The sequence below is a fragment of the Camellia sinensis genome, chromosome 5 (genome assembly GCF_055761805.1).
Source record: "Camellia sinensis isolate YWXY chromosome 5, ASM5576180v1, whole genome shotgun sequence".
In the NCBI taxonomy this organism is placed as follows: Eukaryota; Viridiplantae; Streptophyta; class Magnoliopsida; order Ericales; family Theaceae; genus Camellia; species Camellia sinensis.
The window spans coordinates 181662501-181681898 of NC_138965.1; the positions used below are offsets into that span (position 1 = coordinate 181662501).

The following is a 19398-nucleotide window of genomic DNA, read 5'->3' on the forward strand; positions in this document are numbered from 1 at the left end:
TTAAATTTCTACATGGTATCAGAGCAAGGTTAAGAAGCTAGTAATTCTGCTTCACCGGCGGGCGGCAGCCTCGCCTTGGCCGCCCGCCGGACCTCCACACATTCCTTCACTCCGCTGCCACAAATTCCACATCTCTCTCTAGATTTAGTATATACAGAGAGCTATGGAGTCTAAGCCAAGCTTACTGAGGAACATTCTGGTTCGACTCTTTGTCTTCGGTGTTCTCATCATCGCCGTCCGATTCGCCTACGTCGTCACCATCAGAGGCGAATCCTGCGATCTCGGAAGCTTCTGCTTCTTTTCCTCGCCGGAAAATCTCAACCTCGTGATCGGCGTCCAAAATCGCAGGTCATCGGCGATCATTTCAAACGACGCCGCCCTGATTGCATCGTCAGCGACATGTTCCATCCCTGGACTGCCGACCTTGGTGCTCGCCTCGGCATTCCCAGGTTCTTGTTCTATGTTACAGAGACATTTGCTTTGCCGGGTCTCCCCGATGATAACATCATATTTACCAAGAGAAAAATCCCATACTGGTTTAAGGAGAAAGGAACTGGTTATGGACAAATAATTGACGAGGTCATGTTACTTTCCAACCCATGTGCACTTTTGTTTTTATTCTACTTTTTGACATACCAACTCATGTGCACCTTTTCTTTTTTTTTTTTTTCTGTTTTATTCTACTTTTTGACCCATCATTCCACCACCTTCCTCTTTTTTTCTAAATCATATTTTTATCACCGCCCACTCCATGATACCTATTTATTATTATTATTATTATTATTATTATTATTAAAAAAAAAAAAAAAAAAAAAAAAAAAAAAATTCATTCCATTTATTTTTTCTGCTCAGTCTTGTACCTTCAAGCCATTCGGATTTGCACAATACACTCATTTTATTTCTATCGGGATTTCGCCCTGATCACAATTTTACACCAAAAAAAAAAAAAAAAAAAAAAAAAAAAAAAAAAAAAAAAAAACAACAAACCCAAACAACCACATCCACAGGCGGGCTTTTTCTTCTCTACTCTGCCGCCGGTCTCTTCTTCTTGCCTCCGTCTTGGCCGGCCCTTGACGGTGTTGCCTCCGGATTTCCCACGCCACCGAGCACATTTACTCCCTGCTCCTCCACTGCCGCATATGGCGGTCCTCCAAATCGGAACATCACGGTGGCCTTCCGCTTCAGCTCCTTGTTTTCTGTCCTTAGCACGCTTATCTCTGCTCGCGCATCCTTATACATGCGTTGGAGCAGAGCCAGCTGGGAGTTTAAATGCTGCACCTCATTTGTCCTACTCTGCAGCCGGTTCGACAAATTTGTGACCGCCGTCATGGTTTCCACGCATGACTTCAGAGTATACTGATTAGCCTCAATATCAGTTTGCATCGCCATTTTTTGCTCCACCGACCGCATCGGAAAGTTCAATGGAGCAAAACCAGAGGTGTTTGGTTGCGGTTCGCTGGCCACCGCACCAGTTATTTCTCTTGTGGGCTCGTTCAGTTCTGGAAAGAGCGTGAGCAGGTTCTGGGTAACTGGACGGGAAGAAGAGGCCATGTTTTTGAGTTGCTAGGTGTTTCAGAGAAGGGTTGGTTTCCGGGTGTTTCAAGATTTGCAGAGACAAGCTCTCCGAGCGTTCAGAGGTTTCAGACTCGTATGCACAGCCTTCGCCTCAACCTTGTTTTAAATAGCCAGGGCCAGCCACGCGCATCGCGCGCCTCTTGCCGCCCGACAAACTGGCACGCCTTTTCATGGCACATCTTTTGATAAAGTGGACACGCCTTTTGATGGCACGCCTTTTTATGGATTGGGCACGTCTTTTGATGGCACGCCTTTTTACAAAATTGGGCACACCTTTTGAGGGTGCATTTTTTAAGGGTCCGACAAGACTCTATAAACTGTCCCGACATTTGATTCCGGTTAGCTTTTTCAAGGGTCCGACAAGACTCTGTAAACTGTCCCGACATTGATTCCGGTTAGCTCCTTTAAGGGTCCGACAAGACTCTGTAAACTGTCCCGACATTGATTCCGGTTAGCTCCTTTATGGGTCCGACAAGACTCTGTAAACTGTCCCGACATAGATTCCGGTTAGTTTCTACAAGGGTCCGACAAGACTCTGTAAACTGTCCCGACATTGATTCCGGTTAGTTTCTACAAGGGTCCAGCAAGACTCCGTAAACTGTCACAACATTGTCTTCTACAACGGTCCGACATGACCCCATAAACTGTCTTCTACAACGGTCCGACATGACCCCATAAACTGTCTTCTACAAAGGGTCCGACATGACCCCATAAACTGTCTTCTACAACGGTCCGACATGACCCCATAAACTGTCTTCTACAACGGTCCGCCATGACCCCATAAACTGTCTTCTACAAGGGTCCGACATGACCTCATAAACTGTCTTCTACAACGGTCCTACATGACCCCATAAACTGTCTTCTACAACGGTCCGACATGACCCCATAAACTGTCTTCTACAACGGTCCGACATGACCCCATAAACTGTCTTCTACATCGGTCTGACACCACCATACAGTGTCCTCTACAACGTTATGACACCCCATACAGTGTCTTCACCAACGGTCTGACACGACCATACAGTGTCTCCTATCCTTTTTTATTTTTATGTATTTTCTTGTTTTGTTACTCTCTCCAAACTCAAGTTGGTTAGTTTCTCTCCTCCTTGAGTTTGCGGGGGGCTGTTAGAATTTCCCATCTTTACCTTCACCTACTCCACTACACACTCCACTTCACCTATCTCCACTTCACCACACACTCCACTTCACCTAACCCACTATCACCTCCACTACACCTACTACCACATTTTCTTCTATATATAGATTGTATAGGAATTGTAATTTATCAATCTTGTAACAATTACAAACATCAATCAATAATACAATTCTCTTTTTCTCTTTATACATTAAATTTCTACATGTTATGACATTTTCATAAAAAGAAGGTAGTTTATTATTATTATTATCAGAAACTAGGGGAGGTTCAGCTGTGATGGCCAAGGTTAATTATATACATTTTGGCTCACATTGCTGTGCCATGCTTTTATGCTCTACTTGTTCTTTGTAATTTTTTGGGAGCCTATTGTAATCTAGGGCAATATTGGGTAACAGCCCGCAGGCCCTTGTTTTCTTTCATTGCCCTGCCCTTTTTGTAGTTCTGAGCATGACCTTGTTTTGATGAGGAAAGTATTCAGACTTTTTATCTTTTATTTTTTATGGTACTTGAAAACAGGTCCTGTCATACCTGAATGATATTTTTGACACTCTTCTGAAGGCACTGTCAGATCCTTCTGATGAGGTAACTTCTTTTCCTGGTTGTTTTCCTTGCCAATAGTTTCATGAAGTTGCATTTCATATCAGTTCTATATTTTATGTTAACCTTAAAGCATCAAGTAGTTGTTTTGTGTTTTCTTTCTGACTTCATTTGGCCAACACTTCTTTGCTTCTGTTTTTTTTCTTGCTGCTGCTTTTATTTATTTATTTGCCTTTCCTTTTTTTTGTGGTTCATGGACTTGACTTTAATACTCTATTCTTTTATATGTTATGTATTTGTTCATTTTTATTATTATTATTATCATATTGTACTTCTTTTTGGATTTGATTGAACTTGTAAAAATCGTTGTTAGTAACTGTGGTTAACTAGTGTTGGTTACAAATAATTGGTACTGGTATATGTATTTTATTTTATTTATCACAAATAATTATCTGTATTTTTTCATTTAATTGGACGTGAACATGTAGCATCCATCCTAGTTAGTTAGTGGTGTACACATTTAGCGTGTTAGCAGTCCTAAAATTAAGGATTCACAGTACAGTTTTTTTTTTATTGTCAGGAGTTAGTAATCCAGTTTGATTTACTCTTTCAGCAGCATGTGTCGTAGACAGCTCACACTAAATACCTTTACCCCTTAACGCATGAAGTGTGATATGATAGGAGATTTGTGGATTCATGGATGAGGTTATAGTATCCAATAATGGTGGATGGTTGCCATAGAACCAGAGAGAGAAGAAGAAGAGGGAAAAAAGGAAGAAGAAGAGAGAAGGAGAAGAAAGGATAGAGCAATTCTGCAAATACTTGTAGGCCAAAATATTCAACTTCATTTATGCAGAAACGTAACTTTCTCCATGCACAACCCCTAGGAAATAGAATAAAACTACAAAGAAATCCATTTAAGAAACGTAAAAATATAATCAATATCCTAACCAAACCAAGCCTTAATCTCATCAAATGGGGTCGGCAGAATCAATATCCTAATGGAACTAAAACTCTTTGTTTCCTAATCAAATCTCTAACCTTTGGTTTTATTCCGCTTGTACCTTCTAGACTACGATTTAATTCCTCCTCTTTGATCCCTCTGAATTCTTCTCTGTTGAATAGAACTTTCATCCAGAGAGTAATGACTAAGGGACTGCTCAAAAAAGGAGGGATGGAAATAAATCGCCTTATGGCAAATACTTTAACTGTCTGGCCGCTTGGCACAGCAGAGTGCTTTGCCCATGCTATTTTGAGAAGAGGAAGTTCATGACATTAAGAAAAAGATGTTTCAGCAGGATCTACTTCGTAATCATTGTTTTTGTAATGAATTAATTGGTAGCTTTGTTTGAAGCTCCTACTTTATTTATGCCTAATAAGGCTCAGGAACTCTCCCATTTTTCAATTAAAGGAGAAAACTGGTTAAATCCTCAAATATTGAAAACAAGACTAATATTCATACATGAAGTAAGTCAAGTAAATATACATTAGGTCTATGTTTAAAAATGATACGAAAAGGTCCAATACCTTGAGCATGAAGTTTCTTGACTGAAGTTTTAGGATAGCACTTGGGATGCACATGAGCCATCACAAGGTCCCTTCCATTAAAATTTGATTTCCTAGGATACACATCGGCAACTTGTTTATAATTTTCATTACCGATTGCAATTTTCCTTCTAATATCAGCTTGTAAATCATGATTGTGTTTGAAAAAGTTTCAACAGATTGAGAGGGATGAACATTAACAGGTAATGGAATAAGGTCAACAGGCTGGTGAGAGGATATACATGAACAATCTCAAAAGGAATCTTATGAGTAAATGGATTGATTGAACTATTGTAAGCGAACTTTGTAGATGGCAACACTAACTATAAAATTTTCGATTCTTTGTTGATGCTCAAAAAAAAAAAAAAAAAAAAAAACAACAACAACAAAACAAAACAAAACAAATTTTTCGGTTTGTCACCCACAAAGCATCTAAGCAACTCACCCAAATTATGATTAACAACTTCAGTCTAGCCATCAGTTTGGGGATGAAAAACTAATACAATTTCAAATTAGTCCCAAACAATTTCCTAAGTGTCTTTAAAAAAGAACTAACAAATTTAACATCTTTATTGGATACAATAGAAGTAGGTAACTCATGTAGTCTACAACAACGTCCTTAAAGAACAATTTAGCGACATGAAGCATAAGTTTGTTTACTATAAGAAATGTAGTGTGCCATCTTAAAAAATCTACCCACCACAACCAAAATAAAATCATGACCTTGAGCTGTCTTAGGCAGTGTACACACATGAGAAACTAAGATGCAATGTAGTGTTGATGCAAAATGCATTCTCTAGCGGGTGCAACAAGCAAAGATGAATCAATGTGCAAAGCTTATTTTTCCCACTAAATTTAGTAGCAAGAATTTTGGAGAGAATGATCAAGTGGACCTTTTGTAAAATTTTACTCACATTTCAGATATAAAACTAATCTAGTTTTTAGAAGAGGATGCATAGCTTTTTCCCGAGGTTAGTTTGACGTCCAATTGTGTTATGATGCTCCCAAACAATTCCAAAAATTGATTTTCAAGCTCTCCAAATTTTGTAATTTTCCCCAGATATTTTTGATGTTGCTTGTGTGTGAATAGGGTATACGCTTAGGGTTTGAATTAGATAGAGTTTTGGGCTGGTTTGTATATTTTACTTTATAGTTTTGACGTGTTAGATTTGGTGGGTCGGACTATTTGGTTACATAGAGAATCAGATTTTGGTAATAAGATGGGTCAAGACTTTAGGATTGGGTCAAGGGTTTAATATAGCGCTTATCTTTGCAGCACCATCTTCCTCATTGTTGAGAACAATGATTGAGCCTTAGGCTCAAGCAGCGACCCTACAACTCTGGCAAGGGGACGTCACCAGCAACACCGCTGAGGGTACGAAAGGTGAGGTCGATGACGGCAAGATGGTTGGTAGTTGTCGATGGCAGTGATGGTGCTGGTTGACCACTGTTGATCTGCGAAAACAAGAGTTGGTCGAGCGCACTGATGGGTCGATCTTTGTGATGCAAGATTAGGGTTCCATTGAGGGGACGAGGAGTCCTTCACAACTAATGTTGGTGATGGTGATGACAAAAGCAATGGGTAGTGATGGTGTGGTGGAGGAGGAAGTTAACAATTGTGGCTGGTGTTAATGGAATATGTGTGGTGGTGGTTGATGGGTCGTGATTTTTGGCTTTGATACCAAATGTCATAGAACCAAAGAGAGGAGAAGGGGGGAGAAAATAGAAGAAGAAAGGCGAGGGAAATTCTTAAATACTTATAAGCGAAAAATTCAATTTCAATTATGTGAAAAATAAGGAATTTGATAAAAAAAAACTAGAAATAAATCCAATAAAGACACCTAAAAATAGAAACAAAAATCCTAATAGAACTAAAACTCTTTATTTCATAATCAAATCCCTAATCGTTTGGTTGATGCCTCTTGGGTCTCGTAGAATACATATTAATTTCTCCTCATTGATCTCCATCAATGGTTTTTCTGAGAAGAGGGAGTGCAAATTTGTGAAGAATTATAGGAAATACTTGTAATTTGTACTACGGTATATCATATGTTGTGTCAGTGGTATTCAGAGTTTGTTCACGCAGTAGCATAGAATGCATCCAGCTCATACTAATGAAACTAAAGCCACTGGTAGGATGCAAATTTCTGCTGTCCCTTTGGTGCGTGGGTTTGGTTGCTTGATCTTACACATCATTTTCTGTTAAATGAATCATCATTGATGAAGAAAAATAACAGTGTTGCCTGTGTTTCTTAGCGCATCTCCTAAGCTATGTTACATGCACTTGGGAGCAGGTGTCAGGTGTGGCTATGCGTGTAAGTGTCCAATTCATTTAATTCCCATGTCCATGAACACGGTGACAAAACAAAATATTCATACTTCTTTGTACAATTTTATTTTCACAGGTAAAATGGTGTTCACAAGGTGCCATATAAAATTTCATGCATAATGTAGGATTTTTATGCATAGTTTTTTGGTTAAATCAAAGAGTCATGCTAACAAGTTAAGAAGTAATTAATGGGTCTACTTTCATTAAATGCATCTTGGAACTTGTTAAATCTTAGTTAATAATTAGTTTTATGCATAGATAATGTAAAATATTAATTATAAAATATTGTATATAAATTCAAAAGTTTTTAAGATAGTCAAGCAATAAATGCATCTAATTAAACGCACAAGTTAAAAATAGAAAGTTACGGAAATCATGATCAATTAATACAACTATAAATACATCTTAACAACACAAATAATGTTAGCATTAGCCTAACAACACTTATCAAAGAATGTTAACAACATTCGTTATCATTAGCCTAAATCAAATAGTGTTTGCTAGTTGAATGTCTAACAACACTTATCGGACACATATCCCATACCCTTATCGAAGTGTCGAGTGTCCAACACAGGGTACTTCATGCATTTAGAAGAAGAGTCCATGTCCTATAGCTCCCCAAGGATGTGTCAATTTGGTATTGTTGATTTTGTTATACCATTTTGCAGAATGTAAATAGCACACCTGAACAAGAATTTAAAATAACCAACCCCTTGTACCATTTTGTTCTAAGTATTGGTTAAAATATATTTATTGGCAGATGTCTTCTTTAATTATGTAATGTGCTGTTATAGTAGATTTTTTCTCCTTTTCCAGGTAGTTCTCCTGGTGCTTGAGGTGCATGCATGCATTGCCAAAGACCCACACCATTTCCGCCAGCTTCTTGTTTTCTTAATGCATAATTTCCGGGTTGACAACACTCTCCTGGAGAAGTGAGGCTCCAACAGCCCTCTTCCCCCTTACTATTTGAGGCTTTTTTTGTTTCCTGGTCTAATGATTGAATTAATGTGTGTTATTCTCCTAAATATCTTTATTAATTTTTAGTCAACTGATTATCCTTCTTTCAGGCGTGGGGCTTTGATAATTCGCCGGCTTTGTGTACTTTTAGATGCTGAAAGAGTCTATCGGGAACTGTCCACGATACTTGAGGGACAACCTGACCTGGATTTTGCATCAATTATGGTTCAGGTTTTGTTATCGACTTGAGAACTTACCAAAAATGGAATACAACGATGATATTTTAAATGGGCATCCATTAATAAATGGAATAGTGCTACTCCTGAAATCCTTGTCAGTATGTTTTGCGTATTATAAATTGATTGAGACTTTGTAGGATAGCCAAAGATTTCCCCTTTCTTTTCTTGAGCCATCGTTCTTTTTATCTTTACAATGTAACTGTTCTTATGTTCCAAGTCATAGTAGCCATTTTGCATATTTCTGTTTTATGTTTCAGGCTTTGAACTTGATTCTACTTACTTCCTCTGAGTTGTCTGAGCTTCGTGATCTTCTCAAACAATCACTGGTCAATCCTGCTGGAAAAAACTTATTCGTTTCTTTGTATTCTTCGTGGTGCCATTCACCTATGGCAATTATAAGTCTTTGCTTATTAGCGCAGGCAAGGTTCCATAATTCTGTTGTTATCTATTATATTTGAATTTTCCCTTCTCCCTATTTGATCCCTTTGACTTTCCCCTTTATGGCTAAATTGGGTAATATTTTGTCCATTTCTCAATTATCATGATTTTTTTTACTTGGTTTGACTGTCAGGCTTACCCGCATGCAAGTTCCATCATTCAATCTCTGGTTGAGGAAGATATCAATGTCAAATTCTTGGTTCAGTTGGACAAACTGATCCATTTACTGGAGACTCCGATTTTTGCTTATCTTAGGTTGCAGGTGCTTGTACTTCTCGATAGTTATATAAATAAATAGTCATCCTTAAATTTTACACTATATATTTTTTATTCTAGTGTCATGTGCTCTTTGGTGAAGATTTATGGGTAGTGTCAAGTTTTCTTCCTATCTGTTGATGAATAACTGCTGTGCTTTCCAAATTGTCTGCTTTTTATAGAAGCCATTGTGATGGGGAACGAAAAGGAGTGGGTTGAAGAATAATTGATTAGAAATTTAGTTTATTTAGAAATCCTAATTTCGTTAGGATTTTAGTTTTATTTTTGTTTCTTTATTGGATAATGCTTATAGGCCTATATATAGGTGGATCTGTATTAAACTACTATGTTGGATTTGGTATATTATTGAGAAATAAGGATTTGGTATACCTCTAGTTGTTCTGCTTCCTCTTCTTCTTTCCTGGTTCTTCTCTTTCGGTATGTGGTTGCCTTCTTAATACAGCCTCGTTGGTTTTTTGGTTCATCTTCTTGTTATCACCATCATTTGATCAATCTCATGGTTACTTTCTTCATACAGTATTTGATAATTTGACCCAAGAAAATAATTCCAGAAAAAAGTTCATAAAAAAAGATGAGCAAATAACAATGAGAATCTACTCCAATTGTTTCTCCAACCTCTCAACCAGCAGCTGAAGCCTTGATGTTGTCTCCGTAATCTTTGCCGCCTGCTGAGGAGGTCACTGCGGTGTTTTGCTAAAGCTCCGGCCTTTTCTAGAATTCTGGTTGCTTGTGAAAGACACCGGAAAGTCATCTCTGGCTTTCTCCTTCACTAATCTGCTATTCTACTGCCCTCTGCCCATAGTGATTTTCTTCTTTGTGGCACAGCAGACTTCTTGGTTGGAGTGTTTTGTCATTGTGATCGACCTACAGTAGCTTATGCACATCTCACCTTCTCACTGGAAGATAGTCACGTTGATCACAAGCATCAGCAATAATCCATCAAAATAACCCTTGCCATTGATTGTGTGCCGTTGTTCCTTCGCCGGAGTTACTATCTTGCCATTTGAACCTGGTGCTTGGTTTGATTAGTCAATTGTTGAGGAAGAGTAGTGATATATGGGTTACATACTGTCATTTACCATAATAATGCTATTATCAATTATACATATTCCCTTTACCAGTTCATGAATGTAAAAATCGTGTCATTGACATGGATTTTATAATCAATGTGCCATATTTCTTGGACATACTTTTACATAATGATATAACTCTGGTAAGAGAATTATGAGATCGCACGAGACCACTTCGATTATGAGTCAGAGGATGCGAACATAGCAGCCCTAAAATACCTTGAAATTTCATTTACATAATAAACCTAAACTAAAACTGAACTGAATAATACACAAGGCGAAATCTACAGAATTATTGTACTAGAAAGAATAATGAAATGAATTATATAAAAGATTATATTCTGTTATTTTTTGTTCAAATTTACTATCTGATATTTTTCTACTGGAGCCCTTCGAGGTTTCATGCACCCAAATTGAGAAGATTTATGCAGGCTATAATCATTTTCTTCCCACACTATTGTCTGAATATTTGGTGGGCTGAAGAATGGTTGAGGGTGATGTTAAATTATTTTAATTATTTTATCATATTGTACGTACTGGACTGTTGATTTGATTAAAAATTGACTATTTCTTCTGACCTATGTTGAATTTTTTTGTTTTGGTCTTCACAAATAATGGTTAATAGGAGCATCTCAGCTATTCTCTGTTTCTTACAGCTTCTCGAACCTGGAAGATATATATGGTTGTTAAAAGCCTTGTATGGTCTTCTGATGCTGCTTCCCCAGGTATGGTTTAATTTCATTACCTTGCTCTGGTTAATGAGTAATCTACTGTAATTTTTGGGATGCCATGCCATCATTTTTTCCCACCATGCTCAGAGACGGAATCAGGATTTTATCTTTAAGGGGACCAAGACATTAATATAATTTATTTTATCAATTGATATAAACTATCATATTCCAATTAAAAAATAAAAATAAATTGAGATTTAATACTAAATTTATACATAAAAATAAAATCAGTATATCCCGATACACGAAAATTGTTGAGAAGTTTTTATTTGCATATAGAATATTTGTCATGTGATATCCTACTTGAATGCAATTGGTTTATATAGTAGGTGTCATCACTTTTTAGTTAGTATTTGTGCAGACAACACAGGGTGACAATTGGTAATTGGTGTAGGACAATGCCCTATACGCATCCAAGATTTTCTCCAATGACAATGTTACAATGACCATATTTTACCATTTTATGTTTAGCATGTCATATGTTATAACTTATATTAATTTAATGAGTCTCACCACTCGTATTAGTTACCATTTCAGTGATGATATATTAATTATGATAGATAAATATAGTTATTATAAGATTATTGTTTCTCCAAATTATTAGGTCAAAGTCCTTACATGGAAAGCCAACAGCAGCCATTAAATACAGTTTTAGTCAACAAAATGGTCTAATGTAATAGTGAATAGGTGTTTGCTATTGAATCTTGGACTTTGTTAAACAATGGATTGTTAAGGTAAACTACCAATAAGTTCTAAGAGTTAATAAATACTAGTAAAATTGTTGCTAAAAATAAATTTTTGTGATGATTTTTTGCATGTCGTTAAAAATTGACAATTAGTGACTTTTTTTTTAACGGTTTTTATAAATCATGGCTAAAATTTACAATTAGTGTCGTTCTTCTGTGACAATTTTCAAATTGTCATTGAAAATTGAAAATTAGTGACGTTTTTTGTGATGATTTTTTTTAAACTGTAATTAAAACTTATAATTAGTGACATTTTTTGTGATAATTTTCAACTGTCGCTGAAAATTAACAATTAGTGACTTTTTTTCATAGCTTTGATGAAAAATGTCATTAATTATCATAGGACCTATTGACCAATAAGTTCACCTATTAAAAGCTACACATAAGTCTCCCAAGTTTATAATGCTTAATTTTTATTTATTTCTGGTTTGGGAGTGGAGTGGGGATGAAAAGTGTTGAGGAATCCTTAGAGGCTTGAAAATTGTTCCAAAGTCATGTAAAGCTTATACAGGGTCAATTTCAAAATTTAAAATTTCTTAATCCTTTACTCTGTTGCTATTTTATTGCACCAGCTCTACTCTTACGATATTTCGTAAACTTACCCTTAAATGCAGCAAAGTAAAGCCTTCAAGATTCTAAGGACTCGATTGAAAGCCGTGCCCTCGTACTCCTTCAATGGTGAGCAATCCAAATGGACGTCATCTGTGAACTCCTATTCTCAAATTCATCACATGCGGAGTGGATCATTTTTCTCTGAGGATGGCGACATGGATGAAGATTTGCAGAATGTGCACAATGGAATAAACTTTTCTTCCAAGCTGCAACAGTTTGAGCAAATGCAGCAGCAGCATCGTATGCGCTCAAAAGCACAGGCACAATCACGGCACACTTCTACTTCATCTACAAAGGTTTGCTTTAGTTTTGTATCCTAATTTCATTCTACCATATTTTCATTGGGAAACTGCTCTTATCATTTCCAATATTATTATTATTTTTTTGGGGCTTTAGCATTGTTGCAATTCATTATAATTAATCAATTCAACTGGGATATGGAAGTTTTTTATTTTTGAAATGCATGTGTAATATATATATATATATATATCAGTGACAAGATTAGAGCTAATTTCGCTCGGGAAGAACTAGGAATGGTCCGAGCCATGACCCTTGGTTAAGGTGTGGCTGAGATGACCCAGACAGACATGGGTTCAAACGACGCGAATAAATAAGTATTAAGATGCCTAGGTCACTCTGAAGAAGACATTGGTGGTGGTGATTAATCTGATGGGTGGATGTTTTTAAGGTGAATGGAAAGCCACCAAAGATGTATAGAATTTGTTTGTTGGGTAAATTTTAATATTTCTGTTATTCCCAACAGTTGGAGAGAGATTTTGTAGCACTGTGTTAGTTAATAATGATGGCTGACTTGAGAAGGAGAGATTGGGTTTTGAGGTTGACTGTTATAACCTAATATTTACATGCTTCATTGTATCTCGATGTGGTTGTCTTTCCGCAGCTTAGTTCCCTTTTACTTTCTGACCTTACTCGAAATCTCATCCATGCAGGAGGTGCAGAGGCCAGAACAACCCAGGAGACCTTCGACCATGGCAGACATGATCAGGCCTCCTTCAAGATCATCACGTAGAGGACCAGGACAGTTACAGCTTTAATATTATTCATGGTTCTTGGCCCTCTCTAATGGATGGAGGGTGGATCTCTCTCATACACCGATCTCATCTCAGAGGGTTGCACGCGAGCTGTGGACAGAGAGATGGTAGAATTTGTAAATTGTATATCCCATTAGTAGTTTGTTTTCGTCGAACTTATATATGAAGGCTGGGAGGAGGAGGATATGGTTGGGACCGACTCTGATTTGAATTGAGCTTTGGGGGGGGGGGGGAAGGGGTTGTTCCCGAGCTATTCTTATTCTTTTTTCCTGTGAACGGGATGTGCTCGTGTGGTTATGTTGTTTTTGTGTTGTTTTGTTTTTTATCGAAAACCACACGGGCCATGGGTAGACATTTAATTTTAGATTTTTTTTTTTAAGAGGTTGCAGTTTGTTTTTCATGTGTTCATCTGTTACAACAATTAAAATAAATTATCATCTAATTCAATGTATGCAATGATCTATGCTCAAACTCCCCACATGTTTTGATTTTTGGTTGCAACGGATGGAAAGAAAAAACATGCTGAAAATTTCTGAGAATAGCCAGAATCGTCCATATCTTGATCCAGAATGAAATTGTTAGATTGTCTTTACTATTTGTTTTTTGGTTGGAACGAAATGAATATATAAGGTTAAAACAGAATTTAAAATTATTCAATTTAAAATTGGAAAATGTTTGATGGCCTGAATTTTTATAGCTCAAATAGCTTAAATGTGTTAAAACGACGTTGTTTTGAGTGTTTTGAGCCATTCAAATCATGATTTTTCGGGTCACCTATCATTGTTGTTTAAAATTAGAGGAATTAAAGTGTCATTCTAGCATCTGCCATTACATTACCATCACTATTGCTATAGTCACAGCTACCTCACTATCTCGCCGTCACCTCCACTTTTGTTCTACTGACACCACCATCTACCATCACTATTGTTATGGTCATATCGTCTCACTATCTCGCAGTCACCTCTACTTTTATTCCACTGACACCACAATCTAACATAAAAGAATATTTCCCTAAATTTTTTTTATAAAAAATATTTTTCGGTAGTAAATGTTTTGATCCAAATAAACCAAGCGTTAATTAAAAAAGATTCATACAAATGAACAAATTCCAAGTCTATAATTTCCCAACTTCCTATTGCATGAATTTGGACAAACATAAACCCTTATTGAAAAAAACACTTCTTTGGTTTTTCAACTGACAAGTTTATTTTGTTGGGTCAATTAATAACACATGCCTTATCAATGCCTAAATTTAGGCCAAGTAATGGCTAAAAAAATCATAAACACATTTTTTTTATATAAATTAGGCCAAATTAGGCCAAGTTTATTTTCATATAAATTTTCTTTTTTTAGACAAAAATGAATTTTCGAAATTCAAAAATACATTTTTTTTAATATTATTTTTGTCAAACTAATTTTTAATTCAGAAAACAAAAACTCAGCTCAACAAATATATTTGCAATTTTTCCTTTTGTCAACGTGATTGTGACTGAGTTGTTGGTGCGACCAAGCTATTTGATTTGAATGTTCTATTCGGTATAGTTCATTGGAGTTTTTTTTTTTTTAATAACTTTTTTTATTCTAAAATGGGTATTGCACTAGTGTAACTTAAGACAGAAAATAACATAAATAAATATATATATATATATATATATGATTATTAAAGATTTAAGGAAGAAATGAATATTTTCTATTTTTTGATTATAAATTTTTAATAGTTTTTTTTTTTAAAGAAAAACAGATTAGTGGGTAGGATTCAAATGGGAATCTAACCATATAAGCTGAAATCATTAGGTCTCTCAGATTCCCCTCGGCTATGGGGGCAATTGAGGAGATTTGGGGGGATCAAGTCATGTCGAAATAATGATTCGTGGCAGTGAACGGGAGCTGGGTTGCCAAGGGCTTCGTTCAAATGATTGAGGAACCGGAAGACGGGAAGTCTTTGATGATGTGGGTACTAAGGCCGAAGACGAAGCCGTTGAGGAATTGGTGAAAGTGCGAATTGATACAGAGAATCCGGACAAGTTCTTCTTGCTCGGCTTAAGCCTCACCACCTAAGAAAGAACTGAGATGGTGGAATTTTTGATGGCAAATATCGAAATCTTCGTATGGTCGCCCTACGACATGCCCGGCCTCGATCCGAGTTTTATTTGCCATCACCTCAACATCTTCCTTGGAGCCAAGTCGTCATTCAGCGAACAAGGAGATTGGCGCTGCATCACGCCGAGGTAGTTGCAGAGGAAGTGAAGAACTTGCTTGAGGCACGTGCCATTCAGGAAGTGCACTACCCACGGTGGATCTCAAACACGGTCGTGGTGCCCAAGAAAAATGGGAAGTGGTGAGTCTGTGTGGATTACAAGACCGTCAACTGAGCCTGCCCGAAAGACAACTTCCCTCTGCGCAGAATTGACTAGCTTGTGGATTTAACGGCTGGATATAACAGGCTCAGTTTCTTGGATGCCTACCGCGGCTACCATCAGATTGCCATTGTCACGACCCAAACCCGGCCCTATGGGTTTAGCACCGTAACCGGCCAGTAATCCGAGATTACCGAAGGCCTGCTGAACAGTAATACAGTGAAACAGAGTACAGGGCCTGGCGGAAGCCAATACAGTAAATAAATAGTGTCCATTGAGCTGTGACAGTCTGTATGCAAAAAGGCTTTTCATACATTATACAAAAACAGTACAGAACAGTATACACAATATTCACATCCATTTAACTAGGGACTCAACCCCTAGTAACAGTACAGAAAACATTCCGTCTGTACAACACAGTATACAAAATTAACAGTCACACAGTACAGGGACCTAATCCCTGTATAACAGTACAGTAAACAGTCAGTCTATACAAAACAGTGAAACAGTACAAAAAAGGGGGAAATTCTAAAACACCCCTAAGCCTTAACAGTAGGCTCGGAACCTCGCAGTGAGGCACAAAGGCTGGCTTGACAAAACTGGAGTTACCCTGACGCTCCTAGCTCCGTTCTGGTGCCTGTACACCTACATATATATATGAGCAGTGAGCTAAAGCCCAGTGAATAACATAAAGCGTAAAGGGGTTTAGAATGAATGTCCTTACAGTAATGGAAACAGTTCATTTCAATCAGTAATTCAGTTGCTCAGTACAGTAAACAGTCATATGTGGTACATCCATTAGCATAACAGTAACAGTAGGTCTTAAAAGACCGGACAGTAATGATGGCCATCAGTCAGTAAACAGTAGTGGTTCCACGAGGGAACCGACAGAGAATTCTGTCGCAGTAACAGTAACAGTAAACAGTAAGTACTAAGGATGCCACAGTACAGTTCAGAAATAAAGGACATACATTCATTCAGTAAATAATACCAGTTCGGTAAACAGTTCAGTTCAGTATTCAAAAGATATCAGTTGAACATATCTTTACACAATTGTTACTCACAGAGTTCTGGGCTACAGTATGCTAGAGCGTGTCTCCCTAGTTGCCAACCCTACACAGTTCACAGGTTGAACACACTAAGCTACACAGTTGGGAAATCTCATAACTTAATCCCTAATTTGCCTTGGTGTGTTCTACAATGATATCCTCATCAAGGTGCCTTAAACTAGGCCTAAGAATGCCTAGGATGGGATGAGGATGCAAAAATACACTTAGAAAACATTTCGCAAAGTTTGCTGAAAATAAGAGCCTCGCTCGAGCGAGACTTTCTACGCTCGAGCGTAAGTCCAAAATCAAAGGCTTCGCTCGAGCGAGTAATCCTTCGCTCGAGCGGTCTGCAAAACAGTAAAAGTACTGGATGCTGAAATTTTACGCGCGATGGTCGCTCGATGGTCGCTCGAGCGGAGCCCTGGACAAAGGTGCTCGCTCGAGCGGGGAATCCTTCGCTCGAGCGAGGAAGCCAAATCTGGAATTTCCAGATTTGCCTCCCAAGCTTAAACCAAGCATTCAATCACTCCAAACTCGACCTCTTGGGCCCAAATTCTGGAAAACATCATTAAATTCAATGTATAACAAGTTTCAAAGCTCAATTTATGAATTCAAGCCCCAAAGGTGAGTCAATTAGAACCATATTCAAACCCATTTTCAAGAATATGAAGAACATGTAAACATGCAAGGATTTAAACCAAATCAAAGCTTCAAAGCTTGTTCAAATGAGCTCATTCTTTTCAAAACAAGATGAAAACATGGTCTACTCTTACAACATGGACATGCATGTAACCATTTACCATGAATTCAACTCAAAACTCATTAATTCAACCATGCATGCAAGAAATGAGCTTCAATTCACCATTAATGACCCAAATCATGACTTAGTTCTACAATGAAGCATGAACCATGCAAGAACTAGTTCAATAGCATCAATAAGAAGATAAGATCCTTACCTAGAGCTTGAATTAGAAGACTAGGAGCTCAAATATGCAATCTATACTTCAATTCCCAAACAATGCCAAGCAAGATCAAGCAAATCTCTCAAGAACAACTCAACTCTCTCTCACTCTCTAGCTTGGGTCGGTTGAGGCAAGAAGAGGAGAAGAAAATGTTTGGTTTGATCACATACGTGGAGTGTTCAAAGACTCAAGTGTGTGTATATGAGATAGTGGCAAAATGGTAAATATGGCAAACTCTTTAATTGGCTTATTTTAATCTAATTTAATCATACCTAATCAATTTTCAGATAATTATACCATAAAATCATATTAAATATGACGATCATAATACACTAACCCATTTCCGGTTCGGCCGCCGATAAGGCCTTCAAATAGCAGTTTAAACATATAAACATGAACAGATCAAACAAACAGTCAACAGATAAAATGCAATTCAAACAGACGTATTCACTCAATTCAGTTTCAATTTCAGTCAGTCGGTTCAGTATTTCATTCAGTTCGATTATCAGTTAGTTATCAGTCATTATCAGCTTCATTTAACAGTAATCGGTGATTAACGGTAATCAATCGGTCATAAATCAGTAAACAGTACGAGGGTTGTTACAGCCATGCATGGCCCGGACCGAGAGATCACCTCGTTCACTACACCAAGGGGACTCTTCTGCTATCGAGTCATGCCTTTTGGTTTGAAGAACGCCGGGGCGACTTTCCAAAGAATGGTGACGAAGATGTTTGCTCCTTTGTTGGGCCGGACAATGGAGGCTTACATTGATGATATGGTGGTTAAAAGCCGGCATCAAGCAGACCACTTGTCCGACTTAGCCGAGATGTTCACCATTTTCAAAGCACACAAGCTACGTTTGAATGCGTCTAAGTGTGTCTTTGGCGTGGGATTCGGAAAATTCTTAGGCTTCCTAGTCACGAACTGAGGCATCAAAGCAGACCCCACACAGATTAGAGCCGTACAAGAATTGCAGCAGCCCAGCTCGGCTAAGGACGTGCAGCATCGGCCGGAATGGCCGCCACGCTTAATCGATTTATAAGCCGGTCATCAAATCGCTGCCGCCCTTTCTTTCAAGCATTGAAATCAAAGTTTTTGTGGGATGAAGAGTGTGACCGGGCTTTGGCCGAGCTAAAGGAGTATCTATCTTCGGTGCCACTGTTGGTAACGCCGAAGCCCGGCGAAGAACTGTACCTTTATCTGGCCGTTTCGCAGCATGCAGTCAGTGCAGTGCTTGTTCGGTCGGAAGGAATCAAGCATCTCCCTATCTTCTACGTCAGCAAAACTTTGTTATCGGCAGAGTCGCGGTACTTGCCACTGGAAAAACTTGCGTTGGCATTAATGATGGCCTCAAGGAAGTTGGCGCACTATTTCCATGCGCATACTATAATTGTTCTGACCGAGTTCCCCCTCAAAACTTTATTCGAGTGGGCGGACTTCTCCAGTCGAATTCTTAAGTGGGCGGTCGAGTTGGGATAGTTTGACGTCAAGTTCTAGCCGCGCACTGCAATAAAAGCCTAGACTTTGGCCGACTTTGTTGCTGAATTCTCACCCGGAACTCATCCGGTGTGCCCGGTCAATATTGTCGCGGCAGATGAAGAGGTGAATGTCAACCTGACCGAAATACCACAGCTTGGCGATGTTGGCGCTGCGGAACTTGCGCGCCCCGCCAAGGCACCTTTAGATAATATGATACTACCGCCCGGCGATGCGATCACGGAGTTGGGTATAATTGCCTATCCTGCTCTGTCCGGTACTGCATCACC

General features: G+C 38.1%; 1 protein-coding gene across 1 annotated transcript in view; it reads left to right on the top strand.

Annotated features, from left to right (window-relative positions):
* The window catches only part of LOC114272848 (protein VAC14 homolog), a 20601-nt gene extending 6867 nt beyond the window's left edge, over window positions 1-13734 (top strand). Inside the window, exons 13-20 of the mRNA XM_028214547.2 lie at window positions 3248-3313; window positions 7959-8074; window positions 8210-8330; window positions 8596-8757; window positions 8910-9038; window positions 10779-10847; window positions 12214-12507; window positions 13162-13734. Of these exons, the coding sequence (XP_028070348.1) occupies window positions 3248-3313; window positions 7959-8074; window positions 8210-8330; window positions 8596-8757; window positions 8910-9038; window positions 10779-10847; window positions 12214-12507; window positions 13162-13266 (1062 nt within the window). The 3' untranslated portion in view covers window positions 13267-13734. The remainder of the gene's footprint in view (window positions 1-3247; window positions 3314-7958; window positions 8075-8209; window positions 8331-8595; window positions 8758-8909; window positions 9039-10778; window positions 10848-12213; window positions 12508-13161) is intronic.
* The last annotated feature ends 5664 nt before the right edge of the window (window positions 13735-19398 follow it).